Below are 27,544 nucleotides of genomic sequence, written 5' to 3'. Positions count from 1 at the left end.
TACTCCGTCGCTGTTCCGCTAGTCCCTGGAAGACGAGTTCTTCACCGCCGCTTCCGACTACTCTTCGACTCCACTGGCTCGCGACTCGATTCACCGTCGACTCCCCGGCAGCTGCGGCTCCTTTTATAGGTCTCAGGAGGCGGGGCTAGAAGCCTCTCAACCAATCAGGAACGTTCGAGGCGTATCTCCGTTCCTACTGGACGGATCGGGAAAATTCTCTGTGTTTCGGGTATAATCTATTTTGGCACCAAAGTCGCCAAGCTCTGGGATCTCCTATGGAACCGACTATGCTGGGAAGCCGCCTCACAGATTCGTAACAATATGCAATCAAAGTCAGTCATGTCACAAGCAATTAAAAATGATCTATATGGAATAGTGCATCTTCTAATGCCACTATCGGACAGCCAAGGTCACTCCCATAAAGTGGAGCGCTGACTTCGCACTTTCCAGTGAAGTCACCGCTCCGATAAATTTGAATGATATGCAATTCAATGATACGATAATTCCAAGAATAGCCGGTCCGTTCACTTCAGTGGGTAAGGGACTTTTCCTATGCATGATTAAACTCTTGTTCGATTGATATTGGTTACGTAATAACCGCTTGTAAAGCATTCGTCATTCCTATGAAAGATCTGCTTTTACAAAAGTGCAAAATAAATTAACAGAGCTGATAAACTTGGAAAGTGTTGATATTACCGAACTGAATATTTTTAAATCGAAAGCAGAGCGACTAGAAATTGCTCACTCGAGCGTCCTTGAACTTCTTTCTGAGAGTGAATTTGGCACAGAATTTGAAGTGGTTGAAGATTTTCGTGATAGAGCTATAAGGATTGAAACAAGAACTAGAAGGATTTTAAATCATCAGTAAAATGTAAATACTATCATGAATTCTTCCCAAAGCAACTCTATAACAAATTCTGATGAAAATGTTATTGAAAAAAGAAGGTTTAAATGACCTTAATTGGAATTAAGAAAGTTCGACGGTGGCGTTAAAGAGTGGTTTTATTTTTGGAGTCAATTTGAAAAAATTCATGTCGATTCTGGTATTGAAAATTCTGATAAGTTTTAATATTTTTTACAAGCTACCGTCGAAGGCTCTCGAGCGAGAGAAGTGATTGAAAGTTTCCCTCCAACTGGCGATAATTATCCTACAGTAATTGATTGTTTAAAAACAAGATTTGGTAGCAACGATTTACAAGTAGAACTATATGTTAGGGAATTGTTGAAGTTGGTTTTGAAAAATTGTATTTCAAATTTTTCCTCAAATAATTTGTGTGCATTATATGGCAGTTTAGAACAACAAATTCGTGCACTTGAAACACTAGGTGTTACAACTGATAAAAGTGAGGCTTTACTGTATCCTTTAGTTGAATCTTGGGTTAAAGTGAAGATTAGTGTGCTCCCCGAGTTGGTCGCCTTTATAGCAACCCAACGGAACGATCTTCTAGCAACCCTAATGCAGTTTTGTTTATTACTTTTTACAATGGTTGTACATGAACTACAATTGTTTTATGAAAAATGTTAAATTAAAAATAATAAAAATATATCGATTAAAGATTTTAATTTTGTTCTTTATTATAATTAAAAGCTTTTTTACAACTAATAAGACACTGCAATTTCATTTTTAATGTGAATACGATCAGAAAATATTTATTCTTTTGCATTTTTTTAATTGTCGGTATGCGCTTTAAAAAATCATCTGAATTCTTACTTTACGAAATCGTCTGCATTTAAAAGTCAACTGCAATGTAATTCTTCGCAGTTGTCGTAATTATTTTGGTGCTCTAAAGGTTGGTTCCCTTGATAATTTGTTATATTAGTAATTGTGCAAGAATGGATGTCATAAATGGGATGGTAGACAGTATTTCGAACCTGAAGAATGGATGAAGGGTGAGTGGAAAATATATATATATATATATATATATATATATATATATATATATATATATATATATATATATATATATATATATTGATTTAAGTAGAATGCAGGTTCGAAACAGTGAAGAGACCTGGTATTTTTAATTTCGTTTTATTCTATTCCGAGTGGCAGGCATGATCATATACAAGAAAACGCAGCGCGGCACACACAGAAGTAAGAAAAGGGACGAACAGATGATGACTTGCCTTATATAACATAGGATTTCTGGCCACGCGCCGCTGGAGTGACCTTAGACAAGGGCAAAAGTATCACTTTCATTTGATATATAGTACTGATGGCGCATTATTTTTACAAAGGAATTAATTAAACCGAAAGTGGAATTGGATCACGAAATAAGAGAATATTTTAGAATGAAGTTACTATGGGCTAAATTAAGATAAAATCTTGAAAAATTAATTAAATTGAAATTAGAATTAAAATATCATTACATATATATGGTCTCCGAACCCGTATTCATTTTATGCGCCTTGCCTATCGCATTCCTTTAATTTATTAATTTGTGATGTCGCTTCCAGCAGTATATATCGTAAAAAAAATTTTGGGATAATGGAACGCTTATATTTTCTGACTCTATATAAAGATGACAAATTCTGCAAAAGCATTTAAACGTTACTCTTAAACCATCATGTGACACTCGTTGGGAAGTCAAAATAGATTCGCTTAAAGCAGTGGATACACAGTTTGAACACACTTGTAATGCGCTAGAAGAATTTGTTGATGTAAGTAACGATAATGCAGTGGTATTTGAAGCTAAAATTTTATTGGAAACAATACAAGAAATACCATTTATTGTATGTTTAATAGTGTGATTTGCAATATTGTCCAAATTTAACTCTATCATAAACTATTTCAAACAAAAACAATTGTTCTTGATTAGGCTTTCAATTTAGTCAATAAAATTAAAACTGAAATCTAAAATTTAAGAAAAAATGTATCACATTTTTTATACGAAGCAAAAGGGCTAGCAAGTAATTTGAACATTTCAGAACATTTTCCTGCAAAACGAATTCGAAAAAAGAAAAGATTATAATCCTAATTAGCAGAAGACGAAGCTATAACAAACCAGGTAGAGGATTTTAGGTGTCCTTTTTTAACACTATAATTAATACAGTTATTGTACAAATAGAAGATAGATTTAAAAGTATACCAAATATTATTTCTGATTTCAAATTAATCACTGATATAAAAACTTTAGAAGAACATGAATTAGAGAAATGTTCCAAAAACTTTGTAAAGTTTTATAACAAAGTTGTGGACGAAACCTAAACCAGGAAACTTGTTTGCTATGGGATTTGATTTTGAATGAAAGAGATGTAAATAACGCATAAGACATGTTGCAATACATACTAAATAATAATTATAATGAGTTATTTCTAATTGTATTAACTATGTTAAAACTTTTCTTTACGTTGTCAGTTACTAAAGCAAGTGTTGAGCGCTCTTTCAGCAAATTAAAATTAATAAAGAATTATTTTCGGCCAAGCATGTATTCAGAATGCTTAAATGCACTTGCTATAACGATCATCGAAAAAGAAATTGCAAAAAATTGTAATTTTTTCTGAAGTAATTGATGTATTAGCAAAAATGCATTAAATGAACCTGCATTAATAATATATGTACGTGCTTGTATTATTTGTTGTTGTTGTTGTTATTACTTTACAAATATTAAGGCCCCAAATGGCTTCTTGCACCCAGACTCTTTTATAGAGAAGACCGGCTCTGGCTAAATGGAAAAGAATCGTCTGATCAGTCATGATAAATACAGTAGTTAGCACATTAAATTTAGAGAGCAAACGTATTAATTATTTTTTGGGGAGGAGGTATAGGGATTGCTAAACGTTTGCACAAATATTTATAAAATTTTAAAAGATCATCACATCTATATTTCTGCTGGAATCAGTGACAATTCCAAGTTTAACATACAAAATTGCAGCTTATTTTTAAGAATAGTCTTATTCGTTAAATAGTTTCTAATATAATACATTTACGGCCACTCACAAATTTTAAATTTTTATTTGGCATTCATATACTACTGACCATGAATATACTGACTGAAAACATGTAAAGAATTGCGTTACTTTTAAATTTACCGAAAAAGGTCTAGCTTTGGGACAAGCTAGAATGTTTTACACCCCGGGATATAATTGGTCACTTACAAGATATAAGAAATTACTGAGAAATGGGAATTTCTTCTGGCTTTCTTGATTAATACTTTTCAAGGCTGCAACAATTTAATTTTCCTAATTTTCTGATCTAAATTATTCATGCGTATAATTAATGCATAACAAATGTTATGGTCTTTGAAAAGTCAAGGGCCATTATTTAATTTAATATTCCTTATTCTTTGCTTTTGTATCTCTGGAATTTCTAGCAAGTCTTGAATTTCATAAAATTGAACTGTCGTAATTGCAACTATTTTAATGTTGTCTATAATCATAAACGCAATTAACCTGAGGCCTCAAAACGTTATTGTATGTTACATTTAGGACAGTTTTTTCTATCGAAAATAGATTTTGCAGTTATTTTCTATCCTAATGAAAACGAACAATTTCAAAGAATTTCAATGATTCATAAATATTAATTGGTATTTATTATATAGTTCTAAAAGGACTGCCTGTTGATACAAATAGGTCAAATCAAAGATGAAACTGAAAAGCAAAAATTTAAAGAAGAAAGAATTTTCACATGAAAATTGCAAAGAAAAATCACAACTTCCAATGTTTCTTCTTCATAGCAAGAACACAGAAAACTTAAAAAAACATCTATAATTTGAACCATTTTTTATTCCTCGGGGTAAAAATTGAACCATTTAAATTAAATTGATAGATTTGTTATACGAAAAAGATTAACAGCCACAATTTGCTTTAACTTCAAAGGGTTCTAAGGCAGAGGTATTTGTTCACAGGAAGTAAAGCAGTTGACTTCTATGAAATATTGAAGGCCTATGTTACATATTTCTTTTTCACCAGATGGCGCTATTGAACGTCGCTTTATATCCTTAATGTCCTACTTGCGTAGTAGGCAACGGAATGAAAGGCGACTGAGTATCCTACCCCAAAATGAAATTTCTTTAAATATGTATATAATTTTAAGTAACTTAATAAATAATTGAAAAGGCAAATTATATCTCAATATCTGCTAGACCATATATACAACAGTATGCGCCTGGAACCATGAATCCTGCTGATTTGCCCAATAGAGAATTGTAACGACTAGTACCGCCATCTACCAAATTATCAAGGAGTTCAGTTTCCTATTTTAATTTGGATAAAGAAATGGCGACAGAGCGAGAAATGATAGAGGTTCCTGAATGATTCTAAAATTTATAGCAATTCAATTATTGTATAAGAAATTTTTAAATTAGCGTCTCTGATGTGTGTAATAGTGAATTAATGGTTTTCCATAAACATATTTGGATTTCCGGCTGATAAAGTGACATAACGACGAGGGGAGTGAGGCTTTGTCTATGTGCCGATTGCCATAATCTTTTAAAACTACCGAGTTCATATTAAAGTGAAACATTTCATCCATTCTAAGACCGATCAGAAACGAACTGTTGCAGTATCGTTACGGAACTTAGAAACGTCAATAAAGCTTAGTTTCCAGAGAAGAAAGTTGATCTTATTAGCGGAACAGTTTATCGCTTCAGCAATTTGAAGTAACTTCAATCAGGATTTGTTTTTCAAATATTTCTGCTCTCAATGTTTCAGTATTTTCTCTTGTTGATATTATCGGAAATGAAATGGCAGACAAAACTCCGAAATCGACTTTCGATTTCTTTCCCCGCTTCATTGTTTTTGCTGCTGTCCCTTCTGCCATTATTCAGAGGAGCTTTTGAAAAATGGAGCTAGAGCATAAATAAAAACTTCAAATCATTAAATCAGTGTTATCGTTGTGGGTTTCCAGTTGTAACTGTATAGGATGCATACGCTGTAAAGACAAGCATTCTTTTTGCAATCTCCTTTAATGTGTGTCTATTGTTGAGACACATTGGCTGCTGACACAGTAGATTTCGTACCCTCAAAAAATTTGCCTTCTTCACTCGGTTTTAATTTATATTTATTACTAGAAAAAAAATTAAAATTTTGAAGGGATTATTTTTCAAAACACAAATGAAGAATATTGATGTTTTTCAATTTTCGTATCTTTATAAGCTAGTTCAAATGTAGCTACTCTGGATGTTATGAATTAATAAAACTTCATATTTTAAATGTTAACATTATATGTTTCCTGTATAATGAAACTGCATGAATGCTAATGCTGTGAATGCAATTTTTTTTAGCCCATTTGCTTTATAGCTCTGTATACACTGCAAGAACTGTGCATTTAAATCTTTTGATTGATGATGATTTATTCATGAATAAAATGTATTTATAGAAAGACGCCAAATAGATGCAGTTAGAGATAACGGCACTGCCGCTGTTATAATTAAGTTCCTTTCCTTTATTTTTAAAATTTAGTGAGCAGTTAAAATGTTTAAATTTCTAGATAATCATACTTCTTAAATGTATGAAATTTTCAGAATTTTTCCAATAAATGCTTAAATGATTACTTTTTTTCCAAACAGACTATCCATTTTAAGTTCTAGAAAAATATAATTTAAGAATATTTTTTGAATTACTAATGAAGCAAATCATACAATTATTATGTTGTAGATTCAATTTTGAGCACTTGCCCTATTTTTACATAAATATTAGTTTAACAATTTTAATTTTACTAAATGCTTTTAATTATCTTTACTTGTATTATGCTTTTGTAGTTTTTCAATCGCTTCTTAACTCTTAGATTGGCTTGCTGTCTGTAAATGTTACGAGATTATTTTCTGTTTAATACAATATTTTATTCCTTTCAGAATTTAATTATTAGTTGATTAATGTAACTAAATTTTGATTCCGTACTAATCGCGCCATCCTAAGTTGGTGATTGATTTTAAAGTGCCAAAGTATTTATATTGAATTGTGAATTTATTTCCTATTTGAATTCATTTCCTAAATTTATTTATTTTTTAGTGATTTAAACCAAAAATATTGTTTTTCATAACGCTATTACGTTTTCAAAAATTTGTTTCATTAATTAAAAAAATAGCAAGATCAGATTGTGTCTATTTTACCATTCGTGTTGTATCTTCTTTTTAAATCTGTAAGTATTTCAGGTTTAAAGCTTTAATGATCATGTACTTACTGTGTTTGTGACTCAAACTGACAAATAAAGAATTTTTCGTCTTGTATTTGCTGTTATTTTTTTTCTCAATTTAAAGCACCATAATCTAAGCAAACAATCAAATTCTCCAGTTAAAATCGTACTTAAATTTTCAAAACAGTTATATGGCTAATCATATGCAAATTACATCTATAAAATTCCTTCATGAAAAATGCTCAGCTTTTTGTTTCATTTTTTGAACAGTATAGAAATCTTTTTTACAATTTAATCGGCCAAATTGACTGTGACATAGAAAAATACAGGATGGTTATAATTAAAGTTCCACTTTGGAATAGTCACAAAAGGAAAACTACTGGACCAAATGCTATCAAGACTGGTAATAGCTTAAAAGGAGGTCATAAGAATTTCTTTTCTGCCAAAAAAGTTCAAAAACTCACCACCAGAGGTAAAGTGGCGCTGTATGCAATATTGTTAAGCAAAATAGGACATGAAGACATCGGTTTAAAATGTGTTTAAATGTTTCTGAAACATGTTACAAAGCATGTTCAATGAGTGTTATCTTAAAAGCACTATTTATGGTGATAATCTAACCAATTTGACTGAACTGAAACAAGCAATACACCGACATGTGCGTAATTTTCCTCCTGATATGCTAAGAGCTACTGTTGAGAATACAGTAATGCAATTTAACTTGCTTTCAGAAAATGGTGGATGCCACATTGCACATGCTTTGTAACACGTTTCAGAAACGATTAAACACATTTTAAATCGATATCTTCATGTACTATTTTGCTTAACAATATTGCATACAGTGTCATTCTCCCTCTGGTGGTAAGTTTTGAACTTTTTTTTTTTTTTTGACAGAAAAGAAATTCCCATGAACACCTTTAAATTATTTCCAAGTTTGATAACATTTGGTCCAATAGTTTTCCTTTTATGATCATTTCAAAGTGGAACTTTAGTTAAAACCACCCTGTATGTCTGTCTATATGTTCGAATAGGATTCGGAATGAAACTTAATTTAAGCTGGCCCAAAAAGCAATCTGGCGTTCGTACTTGTGCGATTTGAATTTTTAGCCGTCGACAAGAAATATATATCAAATATGATACAATGAAGCAAGTTTTTCCTATCTTCTTTCATACGATCTTACCAAGAAATTCTGACATTAAATTTGGATGATGTTCGTGAAAACCACAGTTTCGATTATATCATTTCGAAATACTCCAAAACATATGTATTTAACCTTCCTTGACTCTATGATTTCATATAAGCTGAAACTTGTGTAATAAACATCTATTTATTTCCTATTTCATTTTATTAAGATATTTTGATTCTTACTTTAACTTGGAAAGTTATTGATAGGGAATAAATATTTCGGTCACTAACAGTTAATGCATGTGACGCAGTCTCTTTATCTAAATAAGTTGAATTTATCTTATATATGTATATTCCCTTCCTAGTTCATCCCATTAGCTGGTTCTACTTTTTCTACTTTTACTTTAAATTTGGATAATAATCGTGAAAAGAGTAAATTCAGTCGCATCACAGGGAGATACTCAAATACGTGCTTTGCTTTCTTTAATCAGTGGAATTTCCTGATATTATATGCATATTCCTGTTTTAGCATGCAAAGCTTCTTCAACGTCTTCTACAATTTACAGAAGAGAAACTTCAGAAACATCACCGCGAGACATGCTTTCTTTTCTTGCAATCAATCTGTCTAAACAGGCTGCAACATGAATGCAGTATAACTATTCATCTTGCATTTCATCCTCTCAAGCTGTTTCGATCTTTTCCATTAATATTCACGAAAAATCAAATTTCCTCGTGAGATGCACAGAGAAGCTGGATACTTCAGTTTAGAGTAATCCTTATTCTTATGTATTTCTATCTGTCTACAGAGAGAGATGGCAGTATTTTCCTACAAAGAAACGCTTTGGGATAGATTATGGAAATTTGTAGATTTCTATAAATTTTGAGCAAAATCGATGAGGAAATCTGTCTGTCCGGCTGTTTAAATGTAAGTTTACACCATAAGTACAAAACGAAAAGAGCCGACGGACAAAATACGGTGTATGGATTTATCTATAGTGAAGCCACGTCAAATTTTGAACAAAATCCGACAAAGTCTGACTGCATGTCGGTCTTAACTTTTAGAAGCGTAACAACTCTGAAATGGATTGACTTAAACATATCAAAGTTTGTACTTGATTTTGTGACTATAACTGTAGTTCTGTGTCAAATGTTGGTTTTAATCGGATGAGAAGAACGCGATTTAAAAAATTGGATTTTCGGATATTATTAACTGCATGCCAGGGATAATTCACCAAAACACTCGCCAAGGATCACTCGACAGATTCGCTAAAAATTCTAAATTCACGCCAAAGGTTAATATTTTGAAACGATCATACACCAATACCATGTAAGGCACTCTCTGTCTTACCCAATGTTCACAATTTTTTGCAGGAAATGGGAGGCAGCACCTTTATTAGGGAGTATGTGAGAAAGTTTTCGGGAGACCAGCCACGCTGGTTAAATGAAAGTATTCATTTAGAAATGAGACTTTTATTTCCTTTCTAAAATCCTTCCAGAAACTTGATGCACTTTAAGCTTAATATTTACAGGTAGAATTACAAACAATAAGAAAATGACTCAGTAGAACTTTCTGAGTCGAAATTAATTTATCTGCTATATATTTATTTATGATGGAGAATGAAGAAAATTAAATATTCCGTTATATCCGTAGTTGAAATCGAATCTCCGATTTTGCGGATTCTGAACCCCTAAAGATAATGATTTATCTTTACTGTCCACAACTGAAGGGATATCATTCTATTTCGCAATGAAAATGAATTTTGCAATTGTAATTCTCATCTGTCAGCGTGCCCAGTGCTATTATGACAAGGCAGTCGCTAACTGTGCACTGCTAATTTTTAGTAGTTTAAATTTTGCTATAACATTAAGTAATTAAATTTTTTATGCTTATTCCATAATTAGGATGAAAATATTAAGTCCATTATATTCTCGTCTCGACGAATCAGTGGCGAAACGATGGCAAAAGGAGGATTGAGCAGATGGACCTCACTTAGAAAACGTCTTGAAGACACGATTTTAACTTGGCTCTTTTTCACAAATTTTAAGGAGGAGAAATATAATTTTCTCTGTGGACAAATAACTCTTGCTCTATTACTGTAGGAAATTAGAAAAATTTGAGTGTGAATTCATGAATTTTGCACATAAGTAAAAGAAATGTTTATTGTTCAACAACTCTTGGTCAAATGGGTAGTCTGGTTCTTCTCCGGCAGCTCAGTTCACCACGGCATATTTTCAAGGCAAAAATAAGACCTATTCAAAAAGAAATGAGAAAACGAGGCACTTTAACGACAGAGATTTATTTTTACACAGTGCAAACAGCTACATCGAAACGTATTTCTACACAGTGGAGCGACTGTTATAATACGCAATGAATCATTCGCACGCTCTTACATACAGACCAGAGGCAGGTGCGAACTCTCCTTCTCGATGAAAGATGGTGGGATGACTTCACAAGTAACATTTAAATTAGCAGCATGATACTATTTCTTAGAAATTCACCAATATTTATGGCAAGCAAATGGCATTGACATTTAAATTTCAATATAAAATTGAGCAACTGCTTTAAAAAATGAAAAATTTCCAGAAAAATTTTAAAATTCCATTTCAATAATAGACTGGAATAGTTATAACTATGAGAAAATTTGAAGGACGTATCAGCAGTGGCGCAATCATATATTCTATAAAGTTATGAGCCATTTTGATTTTGGTGACTTTTCAAAATTGAAAGATTAACAAATATATATATTATATGAATAAAATATTTATTTATTATTTTGTTAAACCGTATATCTTTCACACATATACATAAATAATTGCAGATTTGGCATAAAATATTCATCATTTTGTCTTTAAATCAATTTGAGATTCAAAGGACCAAAATGGTAGTAGTAATAGAGAAATTACAGAAAGCATTGTATTTATGAAATAAATTATATGTTTAAATATAATTTAAAATTTCACACGGAAATTTAGTTATTTGAGAAATTAAATAGTTTCTGTAGTAACTTGCATTGATTTAAATATACTTGATTACAGAAATTAATAATGAAATTTTTGTATATAAAAATCAAATCTAATGTGGTTTCGTGTGTAAATTAATAATTATGCTATATGGCGGCTGAATCAGGAACCAAATACTTTGAATGCTATGCCATTTAACAGTTATTAAAAATCAGCGAAACAAGATGTGAATGAATTTTTTATTCTAATTTAATAATTTTGTTTTTAATTCGTTCTGATTTCTGAACGTTATGGTATCTTTGGGGTAACATGAATAACATTTGGGGCATATATATATATGTGTGTGTGTGTGTGTGTGTGTTTGTGCGTGTGCGTGTAATTTGCTTTCGATAAAATATAGATAACAATGAAAATACATTTAATATCAATTAAATTTTTGCCTTTTGTAAATACAATAAGCCTTTGAATGTTTTATCATAAGTTTTTTTTTTCGATTCTGTAAAGGAAATTCCTGAAATGATCTGCATTGTAAATAAAAATTTAAATGACCGCTCCAATTTGAATAGGAATCAAGGATGTTGTCATTTCCTTTATGCTTTTTTTATATCAAATTTTTCAAAAGTTAAAACTTCTCACAAAACGAAAGAACAAGTGGTCTTTTTAAAAACAGAACTTATTCAAAATAATTCTTCGTGAAAATTAATATACTTTTTAAAATTATTTCGCTTTGCTCCTCCAATATTGTTAAGACGGCGATTAAAAACGAAATTCGGCATTTTAAATTTTAGAAAGGCAATAATGTAAATAAACTACAATAAATAAATCGTAGCCAGCTTCATTGCTCTTTTATTCATTTTCTTTTTGTACAATACTTTTAAAATAAAAGGAATTTACGGTTGATTATCTGACAGTCATTTAAATTTTTAGTGGCAATTCATCCTCTATTTGGTTGCGGGCGACTTCTCAGATCACTCGGATATTTTCATACGTTCGTCGTTTAAATCGGTAACAATGATTTCAGTCACAATGATCGATTGCAGCGATAATTGTCTTCACAGATTGGTCTATTAATGACGATCAGCTTCAGTCATCCACCGAAAAAGACTGCAAATCATTGTTCAGATTTCCCAGAATGCCGCACCCAAATCCGTAGTTCTCCTCCACTTCATAATTTTTTATTGACATATTTCACTTCGTATACTTTTGTGGGGAATATATTTAGAGAACTTCGTTATAAACTAGCCCCGACTGATTTAACTTACAGAGCCCTGCTTACATGACGGTTCTTCGGTGGTATCGGGTCTCGAACTTGGAACCCTCTTGTTTTGAATGTGTGACCTTACCACCATGCTAACGCGGTCTCCCAACGTGGGAAGATCAAGTCATGGAGGGTGGCAAAGATGTCCTTCTGCGTTAAGGTGCGTCGACAGTCAGCCCTTGAATGTACTCGGATGGTTCAAGAGCGAAATTTTCATGTTCTAAAGAAGTGCAGCGAGAGCAATGGGTGGATTTAAACATTATATTTATATCTTTACAAAATTGATGGCAGAAATTGACTGCGAAGTGTTTTCGTAGAAAACGCTATTCATTAAAGAATCCCCGCGTATACGAATCTATTTAAGTGGGGTCTTCTGTTCTCGCAGTCGGAAAACAGATCGTCAGTTTCGAACGAATTGCTTGAGTGTTTCCTGAAAAATCTTCCAAATTAATTCAATTCGTCTTTAAATGAAACCATGGTCGCTGAAATTACTTTTATTTCGAAATGTTCCGATTTTTTTTACATTTTAAGTAATGAAAGTTGTCACGCGCGTCAAATTTATTATTGCGATGAACTTTCACCGGACGAAATTCAGCTGTTTGAAAGAAGAAGCGGGTTAGAAAGCTTTAAAGTTCTAATGTACATTCCAAGTAAACTGTTTTACTCAAAATTGTGAAATTATTTAGTGAAAAACTTTTCTATAAAAATGAAAATGAAACTCATCCAACTTCTCCTCGCGTTCATAGAAATGGAACTCAACAAAAATGCCGGCTCAAACAATCCAAATGATTCACTTTACAATTTCATTTTTAATTTTGATCCATATTTCAAATATTCAAGTAGCTTATTGTTTTTAATTATTTCAATGGGAAAGGAAAATTAATCTCAAACTGCAATAAAAACAAATAGTGCATAACTGTTAATTATTTTGTAAGAAGCTTGAGTCCTTTGATCTAGCATATTAACTTCTTTTTACCAGTTGTTAATGGATTAATTAATTCTTCCATTTTTATTTGATTTATTATTCATTTAATTCGAATTAAAATTTCATGCCTACAAAAACTATATCTTGATACTTTTTCCAGAAATCTCAATTCCATGCTTATGAAATTGCGCTATTATATAGTTTTGCCAAGCATTAATAATTTCCAAGAAATACTCCTTTGTTTTTTTTAATAAATAGTTTAAACGTATTTTGTACGTTACCATAGATTTATATTTTATTTTATAATTTTTACTAAATTAAATGATGCTTTTAGAGTATAACAATTATTCAACATATCCATAATTAGAAAATTCGAATTAAATTTTCTAATGAATCTAAATTAAATTCTGCAAAATAAATAGATAAAGATTTTTAGGTAGAAAAGGATTAGCTCATTTTTAACAATTAAAAGGCTTATTTTCGAGGGACTAAGCTTCCTCAGTTGACTATTTCACAACTTTTCTGTGAAAGTAATATTTTATATTTTTAAAATTGTATTACTTTTAAAGTCAATATGGATATTTGCTGGAGCATTCTAAAAGAAATCCGGAACAAATGAACAACTAGGGAGACAAATGACGCCTGCCTTCTGCTTATTTAATGGTTTCCCGCAATCAGTGAAAGGCTACTTTTAAAGAATCCGCTTAACGTGTGCTAGACGCGTATTTCTGCCGCGTTTTCGAGTTGCAGTCGCATTCCTTGCGCTTCTGACACCTGCTTTCGAAATCGGAACATTTCGTTTTAGAAATCGATCTGTGACTGTGCCTCGTGAGAAGTGCTTTCTTTTTTTTCAGTGAATAAAATGAGTGCGAATCGACTTTTTTTTCCAGTGTCGGGTTTCGAAATTAGTTGGAATTAATTTTTTCCCCATTTATTGCTAAATTGATTACTTTTGATTTCTAAAGTACCCAGGAGCAAACAGACACATTCTTTGGTCAAAAAGTTGAATTTTAAAGAAGTAATATATACTTTCGCTGAAATAACTGTTCAAAATACACTATTTTGTAATTTTTCCGTATTTTTTTTTAATTCCTTACAATCTGCTAACATAAAAAAAAAGCAATTCATCTCAAAAAATGGAATCCTTTTTGTAATTGAAGACAGGCTTGAATTTCATTTTCCAATGAAACCACCTGGATTTATCGGGAGTTTCATATTGGCGAACCACATCATTAGCCAGACATAGATTCCTTGCCATTTAAAACAGGTGGACGAAACTGAGTATTAGGCATATCAAGAGGAGACATTAACTGTAATTATTAATTTTTCAGAGGATGAAAAGTGGAAGATTAAATTCCTTTAATAATTTGCTAACTGAAATGAAATTTACAAAGGGCTCGTGTTTCATTAAGAAACATTATTAGTAGTAGTGTAAAGTATAACTATTGTTGAAATGCAGTACAATTATAGAAGAACTGGTATTACTTAAAGAACTGACATTGTAAAATCTTATTGTGTATATTTTTCCCCCCTTTAGTCAAATGTAAACTAAATCAATTTTGTTTCACTTAGATCTATACATTCACTGATGTCAAGTTAAAATTCTGTAACAAGCAACTGATTTTAAATTTCAATTCCGCGACTAACGAGAAAAATACAAAAGAGAAAGAAATCAAAATACTTATCAAATAGTTTGAAAACATTTTTACACCATTCTGTTCTTGATTTGGATATGACTTCACGCAATTATGTCATCCCTTTATGCCATAAATTTTCCCAATGGGTTCGAGCATAGCTTCTACATATAAAAGAAGGATCAGGCTTATGGAATTCATCAGCAATTGTAATGAATGAAAATTAGAAACAGTGATAAGTGAAAGGGGAAACTACTAATCTGTAAATTTTGACTTGGAATTCGATGAAATAATAATATCTAATAATTCTATCAGAAAGTTGTTTAATAGAGTGAATATGACAGAATTAATTATTCACAAATATCCTCCAAGAATACAATATAACATAGATATTCATTTTTCAGGTAATATAATTTAAAAAATAATATTACAGAAATACAATTTTATGTTTCTAAATCATTTAACTCGTGCTTCAAAAGGATTGATGTAGTTTCAAATAACATAATTGAACATTATAATGAAAAATTAAAATGTTAAAACTTTTTCAGAAGTCGCCAAGTTCTCCATATTCAAGCTAATCTGACAATAATTCTGTCCTTTGCCATCCACAGGCATTCTCTTCTGTACTCGTTATAATTGGCGACGAATGGTAGGTGTATCCCACTGTTCCCTCGTAATACTCGAACAGTGTGAAATGCAAATTTGTTCAATTAAGTACGGAAACATCAATTTCTTAAACATGCTTGTTACCTAACCATTACCTGAGAATTATAAAAGTTTTAAATTTTCTCTTCTGTAATTTCATCAAAAAACCTGAGTCAGCACAATATGCAATCGATCGCACCCAAAGGAATTTCAATCAAAATCATACCTGCATTTTTTCGAACATTTTATGAGTAATAAAAGTATACAATGTCACATCGCAAAACGTTAAAGAGCTGTGCAAAAGTCAAATCAAAAATGTCCTTCAAAAATCTTGAAACTATACCAATGATCCCATCATTTAAAACATCATGTTTTCAAATTAAAAATATATTCCAAAAATCTTGAAATAATGTCAGAGATCCCATCATTTAATGGTTCAGGGTTGTTGTTGTTTTGTTTGTCTAAAAATTTGTCCAAACAATCGATTTAAAAATAAATGTAGTAGAATAGTGTCAATACGACTTTAATAAAAAAAAGATCTAACAAGCAGTGAATTGTTCATAGTTGTAAATATCTTTTTTTTTTATTCACTTAAAATAAAAAATCGATAGTTTTAATTTATTTTTATGTATTTGAAATAATGATCTGTTATTTGTATTTAAAATCGTGAAATCGCTCGTTGCAGTTAAAATAGCGATTCAATAAGTAAATAGTTTACAACTGGTAATAATGGCGCGGACTTTCTCAGCCACATGACAGTATCGTAAGACAATTAGATTTTTAAAAAATGATGCAATCATCTGAATTTGATTTGCTTCGAATGATAATGAAAACCATAAGCCTGTTGAAAGTGTTATTCTGCTTATTGTGATTTTTTTTTTAAATCTGTCCAGAAGAACGGCAGAGATTGTCCATCTGTCGAAGTTTGTTACCCAACACTGGCTGCTGTGCTCTCTGTGCAGAGTGGAGAGGGTGTGCTTCTGCTGCTTAAATGTCCGATACGTCGTACTGAGCGTAGCGGTAATAACTAACCTGGGGAAGAGAAACATCGTGTCAGAGATGAATTATTTACAGCAATAAACAAGCTCAAATTCTATCAACCGAAACACAGGAAGTGCCAAAAATACTTGGCATGTTTTAAAACCGAATGCAAAACAAACCAATAGGCATGAAGGAGAGCACTAAAATTCTTTTCATAGTGGAAAGTTTTTGCAAATGAAACAGTTTGGTTTCTGATTTCGACTTAGTAGCAGTAATCTAAAAAGCAGGGGGGGGGGGTCTCTATAGATATTGCAGTTTGTTTATACGTCTTGTTCACAAGCAATATTTTTCAAACTAAGCATGAATTACTCTCACAATTCAGTCGATGCCAGCAAAGACGAGGATTGCATTGGCGAACACTTTAGATGCAGTTCGTGAATAAAAAGACGCAGCATAAACCATACTTTCCAGCATAATTAGATATTTAATATTTCGTTTAAAAATGTGTCAAAGACTTGTACATTTTTATATTTTGTTTATGTTTTATTGTTTATTTATATACTCTGTATATTTTTTCAAGTACAATTACTCTTGGTTATTTCAGCACACAAATAACAAAGAGTGTAAAAATTGATTGTGCTGGTAATTTTCATATACTAGGATGCAGTGGTGATGCGTCCGTTCAGAAAATATTTTCAGCAAAAATATATTTACATATATTCTTTTCAATAAAGAAAAGCCTAGCTACTAAAAAATAGCCTAGAATTTTTAGTTTCTAACTCTGATATGAAGTGTGTAGAGCTTCAATTAGCACTTTATAAAAAAAATGTTTGTTATCAAAAAATGAAGATAAAATTTGTTTCAGTAAATTAATTGCTGATCCAAATGCATGGAGATACCAAAAAATTTTTATATGTTTTGAAATTAAATATAAGACATTTTTAAAAAATTTTAAATTACAAAAGATATTAAAAAATTGGGATAGGAAAATTCAGTTTAGACTCAAATTTTTTCTCAGGGAATGGATTTTTTTCCTATGAATAAAAAATTTCTTTGTTTTTGATTTTGCTCCTGGTGTCGGCTTAACCTCAAAAGAAACAATTAAAAACTTTAAAAGCACCGTAGATTCTACCACTTGCTCAATGAAAAGTTTTCTGAAATTTCAGATTAATTTTGCGATAAAAAAATTATTCCAATCTAAAAGACTTATTGCGCAAGTTATTACAGTAATAAATACCTGATCTATGGGAATTCAAATTAAGTGCTTTTTATTTTTCTATTCAGTCAAAAGACACACACATTAAACAGAATAATAAAGGACTGCTGTACAAGATAATGGTTTTGAATTGATTTCTTGAGCAGAGACAGAGCAAATGAAACCCGCAGATATTATGTACTGGATATATATATATACACAGGGTATTGCCGAATTCAACCGACAAATTCAGAAGGGTGATAGTAGACATCAGGTGGATAATCATCATACAACATAGGGTCCCAAATGACGTTTAATTGGTGAAAATCGCAAAAATATAGTGAGTCGGAGAACTGTTGGAAACTGTAAAAAATTAATAAAAAAAACAAAAATCAAATGATGTTTCAACTACGAATTTTTTTTAAGTGAAAGCGCCCTTTTAAAACTTTTTTTTCATGCTGGTAACAGGCAGATTTGATGATCTAGGGGGCCGTAAATTACTGAAAACGAAAAAGTAGTTTAGAACCCATATTTGCAAAAATATTAAAACTTGAATTAAAATAAAAGCTTGAAAATGTAAGGAATTTTATAGCCTATAATTTGATAAAAGCGTGTAGTGTGAGAACTGGAGAGTTTTTAAGATATTCAAGAAAAACTGAAATGGGAACCAAAAAACATCGCTGCAACATCAGTACCGATGTTCGCAGAAAGCGTTTTCAAATTCGAAAAACAAATTCAGAGCAAGGATAATAGGCCTTAAGTAGATGAAAAATTACCAGAAAACATAGGGTCGCAGGTAACATTTATTCAGTGAAAATCACAAAAACAGATGTCGAAAAGACGATGAGCCTGGCGGAGAGAATGACCCTATGAATCCATCGATTCGGATCCGTAGTGATCGGTGTAATTGATATTTTCTTTTGCTCTTCAAAATATGGCTATAAAATGAAAAATGATGGATATTTTCTGTTGAATGTGATGATGAAGTGTAGCTGAAACCCTGGGGTAACAGGTTTTTGAATTTTATTTCAAAATTCTTTAGCATCTTAGAAGTTTTTGACTTTCTGAAGTGTAGTTGTGGCAGAAACGCCCACTTGTTTGGGTAGCCATTTTGTTGTGTGTTTACCATTTAAGAAACGGCTATCGATATCTGCGTTCAGTGCATGAACTATTTGCAGGACTCGGATATTGTCCTACTGTGTCCAAAGTTTTCTTTATTGTGCAGACTCTTATTTTGTGATTTTTTTTTACCAATTTTAAATTCCAATTGATGGAAAGTGTCCATAAATGTGTTGAATATTAGTTGACAACAAAATTGTTTGGAAAAGTTCAGTTCTCTTTAGTGCATCTAATTAGAAGAAATTCTTGTTACACTTTAGATAGTTTTTTTTATTGCTAAAAAAATTGATTGAGTTTTTATTTGGACAGTTTTTTACATGCGTTTCTAATAATTCAAATTTAAAATTGGAAAAGCTTTCCAAATATTTCGTTAAAAGCTTGCTTAAGCTATATTCTCTGTTGCAGTAGAAATTTAGACATTGTGAAAAAAAAATGGAATCAGACAAAAACAAGACGGATAGAGAACAATTTGCTGATGATAGTGATATTCTAACTGATGATGAGAATTTATTTTACTCGCCAAAAGGAGCTGGAATGATAATCCCCGATACACCAACTCCAATTAAAGGATTGACATATAAAGACTTTAAAAAATCATCGGATTCTGATTCAAATGAGAAAATTGAACCGTCAATCCAGACGGACAGCAAAATACAAATGGCCACAAAACGGAAAAAGAAAAATGTAAAAATGAAAACAGGGGAAAATCGCCCTAAAGATAAAAGACCGTGCATTCCTCGCAAAGGCAAAGAGAAAGAAAGAAATGATGGTATTGCAAATGCTAAAAAGGCAAAGAATGTGGATGCAAGCGAAAACGAAATAATACCAGAGGAAAATAAGCAACCCTTTGGACCATTGGGAATATTGGAAACATTTGAAAATATTATCAATAAATATAGGATTGAAGGTAACGCGGCTGAAGAATTGAGAGACTTATTTTTGAATGTTTTGTCAAATTCTTCAGCAACCAAAATGAATTCAACAGATGATAATCAAGGACCAACATTCGTAAATGAGGTTAAAAATCTAAACAGCGAACATAGTGGAGAAAAAAAATTCCATTAAAACCAGGTTTAACGTTTATTAGAAGGATCCAAGCCTCGCCTCCAAAAATCTGTTGGTGGGGGAAGATAGGAATCAAATTCAACAAAAAATAATTAACGCGAATGAAAACGATAATAAAACAATACCATTGCTAAGACCTAAAGCAAACCTGCCTACACTTGTGGTTAGACTAATTACAGAGGCTCATCGATTAAAATGAGAAAGACATTAGAAGCGAATATCAGCCCAAAGGAGATGGAAATTAAAATGATGGGTTTGAAGCCAGCAATGGGAAATGGAGTTCTGGTTCAAGTTGAAACACCGGAAATGGTAACAAAGTTAAAAGATGCAATTAACAGTCCTACAAATTTGCAAAATGTATGCAAGGCTACTACTCCACAGATGAGAATGCCTCAAATCATTATATATATGATATGGAAAAGAGTGAGAGACCCAGGGAGGAGGAGGAATTGGATTTTCTCAATCAAATCAAGCTAAGCAATGACATAGTAGGGAATATGCGGGTTCTATATAGAAAAAAAGGAAGAGGCAGCTCGTCTCACTGGGTTATAAGTTTGGACCCGAAAGCGTTCCGAATAATTAAAGATAAAGCAAGATTACAATATGGTTTCGGATCGTATAGATTTAGAGAATTTGTGGAACCCCTTAGATGTTTTAAATGTCTCAAATATGGCATGTTCGATCTAAATGTATGCAAAAAGAAGATAGCTGCTCCAAGTGCTTGGAAATGCATAACTATAAAAATTGCACAAAGCAAAATCCAGAATGCAGAAACTGTAAAGAGTATCGCAAAAGAACAAAAATTAGGATTCAAACGGATCATATTGCGACATCGGAGCATTGCCCTGTATTTATCAGGGAGAGAGATTAGTTGATTAAACAGGCGAATTATGAATAATAAGCCTTTCAATGGTAATTCTTGGCGTGTTATTCAACATAATATAGGTCGGGGTAAATATGAGACAAAGGGACTCCCAAATTTGTTTTGGAGACAATATTCCAGATGTTACAAGAACCATATACAATGAAAGGAAAAATAATAGGACTTCCCCTAGGATGGAGAATAATTACTTACCCTTATGGGAAGGCGATTATAGCAGTATGAAACAAAGATATTTCTGTTTTGACAAGATTTACTAGCGAAAACATAGTAGCAGCCAGTTTATCAGTGGGAAATAGTGAAATTACTATGGTATCGGCATACTTCCACCGACTCACAATAAAGAAGAAGTCTGCAGAGAACTTGGAAATCTGTTTGAACAGTTGGAGACATCATCCATACTAATTGGAGGAGATTTCAATCTTCATAGTCGTCTGTGGGGAAATGAAATTCCCGATCATAGACCACAAGATGAAGCGGGCTCGTTTATAGAATTCATTTTTAAGAAGAACCTTGTTATTTGGAATGATCCAAACTCATTGCCAACGTTTCAATCTGCACGTGGAAGAAGCTGGATTGATGTCACCTTATCAACTAAAGATCTGCATGACAGAGTAGTGGGCTGGAATGTTATCCAAAGTACTCTGAGTGACCATGGCTTTTTGGATTTTCAAATTAATATGGATGGCAATGAAAATGAAAAGGAAAACAGTTTTGCATGGTGTCAAAAAAACAGGATGGAACAAAAACCAAAAATACAAAAGAAAGTATTGAAACTATTGTGAGATGCCTTTTCAAAGAGGAACAGTCCCAACAAGAAAGTAAAAAGCAGAAGAAAATGAGGAAAAGCATTGAGTTATATAAAACAAAAGAAAAAGATAAAATATTCACAATAAATAAAATAAGAACAATGATTAATAAAATGGCTAAAAAGAAAACACCTGGATTAGACAACATCCCAATGGAGATGCTTGCTGAAATTAACAGAAAGAATCCATTTATACTTTTAGAGTTATATAACAAGTGCCTAGAATTAGGTGCGTTCCCTAATCAGTGGAAGGTAGCAAAACTGATTTTAATACCTAAAACCAATAGAGACTTAGAGGATCCTAAATCCTATAGACCAATTTGTTTGCTAACAACAGCAAGTAAAATCTTGGATAAACTGATAACTCAAAGTGTGCAGCACTTATTAACGGCACAAAATAAACTACATCATGATCAACATGGTTTTAGATATAACCACTCTTGTGAAACAGCCCAAAATGCACTATGGAGTAAAATAAAAGGTGCGATGAATCAAAAACTAAAGGTAACAGTTATATCTTTGGATATAGCTGGAGCATTTGATTCAGTATGGAAGAAAAGCATTTTATATGCCCTTATAAAAATGAATTGCCCAAGCAATCTTTTTGAAGTGATTAAAGATTACTTAAATGAAAGGAAATGTATTTACCAAGATGGAGAGAATAATTGGGAATTTATAATGGATAGAGGAGTGCCACAGGGCTCATGCAGCGGTCCGTTATACTGGAACTTGGTTATGAATTCTGTATTTAAAATCAATCTTCCAGTGAACTGCTTTATACAGGCGTATGCCGATGATGTGCTACTAATAATCTCGGGAAGAACAAAAGATGAACTGGAAATTAAAGGAAAACAAATAATTCATAGGCTAGTAAAATGGGGCAAAATACATAAACTTGAGTTTAATGAAAGGAAAACAATTCAAATGCCTATTACATTTGGAGAACGTTTAAATATAATAGATCCGCCTAACATAAAAATGGGCAATAACAATATAAATGTGTCAAATCAAATTAAATACTTGGGAGTTACATGGGACTGTAAATTAACATTTACGTCGCATTTTAGTAAGGTCAAGAAAAAAGTGGATGTATTAACATATTGCGGTTAAATTTTATGGAAAAAGGAAATACCATCTAAGAAGAATCTACACTGGGGCCATTGAGCCATTTGTTCTTTTCGGGCATGGAGTATGGGGACATAGGCTAAATCTAAAGAAAATCAGAGAAACATTAAATTCAATTCAACGGCCCCTCTCATCATTATGTCTGGAACATATAGAACCATTTCTACAGAAGCCCTTCAAGTGATAACGGGAATTTTGTCAATGGACCTCAGAGCAACGGAAATGTTCACTAAATTTTAAATAAGAACTTCTAGTAATAAAGTTAAAATAGGAAACAAATGCTTCAGCAAAAAAGATTATGAGAAGTATTTTGACAAGTTCGAACAACATCCTGCAGAATGGTTTATTCATGGTTTTCAAATTAAAATCCCAGATAAGGATGGAATAGAAATTTTTACAGATGGTTCAGAAGATGAAAATAAAGTAGGAGCTGCAATAGTAGTATACTACTATAGGAAAGAGATCGATAAAAATCTTGTGAAATTATAGAACCATGCCACAAGTTTCCAGACAGAAGTGCAAGCTTTAAAGATGGCCATTGAATATTGTGAAAGGGTGGAGGATGGAAAGTGCTCAATTTTTTCAGATTCTCTATCAGTCCTACAAGCCATACAATCATTTCACAATTGTAATAAGGAAATATGGACGATAAAAGAAAAGATAAAAAGTGTAAAAACTAACAAGCGGATAGAGTTGAATTGGGTTAAGGCCCATATTGGGATATATGGTAATGAAAAGGCGGATCAATATGCAAAGTTGGCGGCACAGAAAGAGGGTGTTGATATGGTTGTCCCCAAATCAAATGGTGTCTTAAAATGGGAATTAAGAGAAGAAATAAAGTTGCAATGGTTTGACAGATGGTATATGTCCAAAAACGGAAGAGTAACTTTCGATTTTAGTCCTAATCCAGAAATAAAAATAAGAATATACCATCCATTAATAATTCAAATCATATCAGGACATGGGAGATTTCCTGCATATTTCCAAAGAGTTGGAATAATGCAGGAAAATAAATGCCTTTGTGGAGGAATCGGTACTGTTTACCTCTATTTAAAGGAATGTATTGAAATCTCGGAGTTAAGAAAAAATCTGAAAATTATAAATAATGACTTGGTACAGTATTGGTGGTACCAGGTAATCTTAAAACTCTGAAAGACATGATGTCAAAAATTGTCAGTTTTTTACCAACTTTTTGAGCGTTTGTTGATAAGGAAGAAAGACAGTAATTGACCACTTTGTGGCCAATTACCTCGAAGAGAATGTCAGTTTGACAAATCGGTCAATGCAAGGATGGACAATGCTAAAGATAGCAGTCGGATACAACAAATCCTGTCGATAATGCTACGTTTAGTGGTGGCGGGGTGGTTGGCTGTACGCAAGAAGAAGAAGACCCTATGAATCCGAGAATTAGGAATAAGGTAATCGAAAAGAAGCCTTCTCGTATGTAAATTTTTCTCCAACTCTTTATATTTTTGCGATTTTCACCAATTAAATGTCGTTTGGGACCCCATGTCGTATGGTGATTCTTTATCCTCTTGATGCCTCCTACTATCACTCCTGTGAATTTGTCGGTCAAATTGTATACCATATATATATATATATATACACATTAAAAATGTTTGCTCCTTGAAAAGAATTTTAATACGAACCACACTCTTCTAAACCAATTAATAATTTAATATTTAATTTTAAATTTGGCAAAAATTTTTGGAACACTGTATTTTTATCGGAGCAAGATGAAACGACACCGAAGCCAAAACATAGAAGCGAGGGGCAAAGAAATGAAAAGCGAGTTTGTTATGAAGGGAAATAAAAAAGAAAAAAGAGTAACGTTTGGTTGTATATAAAAGTAAAGCTGTGGAAATAACTCTGTCAGCATTTTATCACTTCATGGGGGGGGGGGGTAGTTGGCAATATCAATACTTCTTGGAATTCAACAAGTTTCCCTTTGAGATTTGTCCTTCCAATTGCACTGGTTACCAATAATCTCCCAAAAACTAAAGATGAAATAATAGGGAAAAAAGGGAAACAATTAAAATTATACTTATTAACTAATTAATAAATTGAATAAATAACTTTTATTTATTCAAAATTTATAAATACATTCATAAAAAAATCCAATTTTTTTAATAGAAAGTAGATCACAAATATTAAAAATCAAATGAACAAGAATAGTAAGCACAATATTATTGAAGGAAAATTGCAAATAAAATCATTAATATCAATGGCATTTGTAGAAATAACAAGAAAACTTTTATTATGAAATCAATTTTCATAAAAGACATTACATATATATTCAATAATTTCTACATAGATGATTAGAATGTGTTTATTTACGAAAATGGGTTTTTGTGCTGTGTTTACATTGCAGTAATCCTGATTTGTACGTTTTATCAGGTATATGCTTTTTTTTATTCAATATTACTCTGGCATTGCGTTTTATTTATTCTTTATTTACCTGTTCATCTGCTGTGGGCTCAAGGGGCATGGCACCGCCCCCTGTCTCTTCCTGTCAAGAGAAGTTATCCTTGGTGGTGACGCTGCTAAAGCCTGTGAGAGGCATGAAGGGAAGGCCGTTCTCTGGGGCTTGCCTGTCGTCTGGGCTGTGCTTCGGAAGGATGGGCTTAGTGGATCCTCCGCAGAAGATAGCAAAGCGAAGTTCTCGGCAGAACAGTACGCACAAAGGTTCCTGGTGAAAAAGATAAAATAAATATTCTCTTTCGAACAGATCAGACAAAGTAGGTTTATTTTATTATTATTATTATTACTTTTCTTAATTTTGAAAACCATTGCATTTTTTTCATTCATAAGCATTTATTTATACATCGTGTGAGTGTGAGCTGTCTAAATCGGTAAAAAAATACAAGATTTCGAATCACCAATTCAAGAAACGGTCGCATTCATAAAATCAAAGTTAATAGCAGAACACACAAAAATGTGGGGATATTCCATAATCAATGCATAAAGATAAAAGTATTATAGTTCCCATTCTATAAGATATCAAAAATAGCTAATTTTCAAAAGTAGCGCCCAAAGAAAATATAGGAAATGATCAGCGGAAATGGGACAGAATTATTGAAGAACACAAAAATAATCCAATTCTTACTATGGAAGATTTTAATTCAAAAAGCATTGACTGGGGACTAAATAAAAACGATGAAAGAGAAAGAAACCCTTCTAAATTTCTGAATTTGGATATACTCAAAAATTTCAATTCTAGCCCACTATTTGAAAACGATAGGGGAAGCAGTCGACTTGACATTTCAAAACCAAAATTTCGAAATTTTAGAATAGCGAGTTCATCAAATGGTTACTCCAAAAGAGCACAATCTTATAACTTATGGTCATAGTAAAATAGCCAAAACATTTTGAAGAAAGATGGGAACATGATCCACTAAACCTACATGACTCGCGAAATGAACAAATAAAAGTAACAAAAAGATTTAATATTTTCAAACTCTATTCCACCGCAACAGAAGAATTCACACGAAATTTTACCAATGCTTACAACTTGCATAGAAAGAAAAAAAATCTATAAGAAAATCCGATGGACTCTTGCGTTAGAATTAAGACGTAACAAAGTTCGAGCTCTTTGTAGATGATATCAGAAATTTGCAAGAACCTGAAGAAAAATTTAAATTAAATAGACAAGATCAAATAACAAAATGATAAATTCACAGAAACAGTGCACACACAGCATATTATTTATCCCATTTCCTTCAAAAATTAATGTTAAAGTTGAAGGATCAGATAATTTACCCAGTAGCATGCGTAGGACACTTCATTTCATTTTTACAGGAAAAAGCAAATTTATTTTGTAAGAAACAGAATAAAGTGACAAAGTGTTTAACCTTCAGTAACTCTACAAGTAATTTCATTCATATTTAAAAACAAAAAGGAATTGACATATTTCCGAGTCATATATTTAGAAAGAAAATGATTCGCGTGCCACACAAATTGTAAACATCTTGAAATAATCTTTGACAAGAAAGTTTCCTTCATAGCTCACCTTAACAAGCAAATCAAAACAATTAAAATCATGGAAAAATTGCCAGAGGTAAAAAGAGTTTGAAACTTACAAATATATTTAATAGCTATTGAGGAAATAATAATGTACTCATTCAAAATATTGTTCAATGACAGGGTGAAAATCAAAAATAAATTGCTTCAACTACAAAGAACCAAAAGCAATGAACAAAGCTTAATTCAACAGTTTTAAATGAAGTACGAGAAATTCTTTTAGGTTATCTTTTCTTAATTATCAAAATATAGGCTGCTAAACAGCTGGGAAAACTAAAAGAAAAAAATTTCAGCGTGAATACTAAAAAAAAAATCCTAAAACCTGGAACATCCAAGTAACATTCTGGTGTTTTTTTTTAACTACATCAATCAACTTAAAGTCTACTTTTCACAGATAGTTCTAAAATTCATGACGCAGTTGAATGCGATTTTGTTCATCATTTCAAAAGCAGCAACTCATTAAGTAATTGAAAACAATCTTCATGGTGCCAAAATTATCACCGATTCCAGATTTTCTTTAACGGTAATAAGATCCACACGAGAAAGAAGACTATTTAATAATGAATTAAAAAATCAATACTATAATGTGGATTAGAGTAAACTTCGGATATAAAGAGAACGAATTAACTGGTGAAAATAACATTAACAAAAGAACGAATGATTACTATTTTGCTCTCACAAAAAATATAATTAAAATTAGCAACAATTAAACAATAATTATGGAATGACA

The 27,544-nt window shown here is 31.9% G+C and overlaps 1 protein-coding gene across 2 annotated transcripts in view; it reads right to left on the bottom strand.

The window, feature by feature from the left end:
- Positions 1 to 10,367: 10,367 nt before the first annotated feature.
- Positions 10,368 to 27,544, bottom strand: part of LOC129984170 (glutamate receptor ionotropic, kainate 2-like) — a 51,736-nt gene continuing 34,559 nt past the window's right edge. Inside the window, exons 15-16 of one of the 2 annotated variants that reach the window (XM_056093975.1) lie at positions 25,253 to 25,483; positions 10,368 to 10,448 (exon numbers count right to left, since the gene is read on the bottom strand). In XM_056093975.1, the coding sequence (XP_055949950.1) occupies positions 25,307 to 25,483 (177 nt within the window). In that variant the 3' untranslated portion in view covers positions 10,368 to 10,448; positions 25,253 to 25,306. Of the gene's footprint in view, positions 10,449 to 10,479; positions 16,654 to 25,252; positions 25,484 to 27,544 lie in introns of those variants that run through there. The other variant, XM_056093974.1, reaches the window with a different exon arrangement.

This window comes from Argiope bruennichi, chromosome 9, assembly GCF_947563725.1.
Source record: "Argiope bruennichi chromosome 9, qqArgBrue1.1, whole genome shotgun sequence".
NCBI lineage: Eukaryota > Metazoa > Arthropoda > Arachnida > Araneae > Araneidae > Argiope > Argiope bruennichi.
The sequence above is the reverse complement of the archived record's forward strand: the minus strand, read 5'-3'. Positions and strand labels throughout refer to the sequence as shown.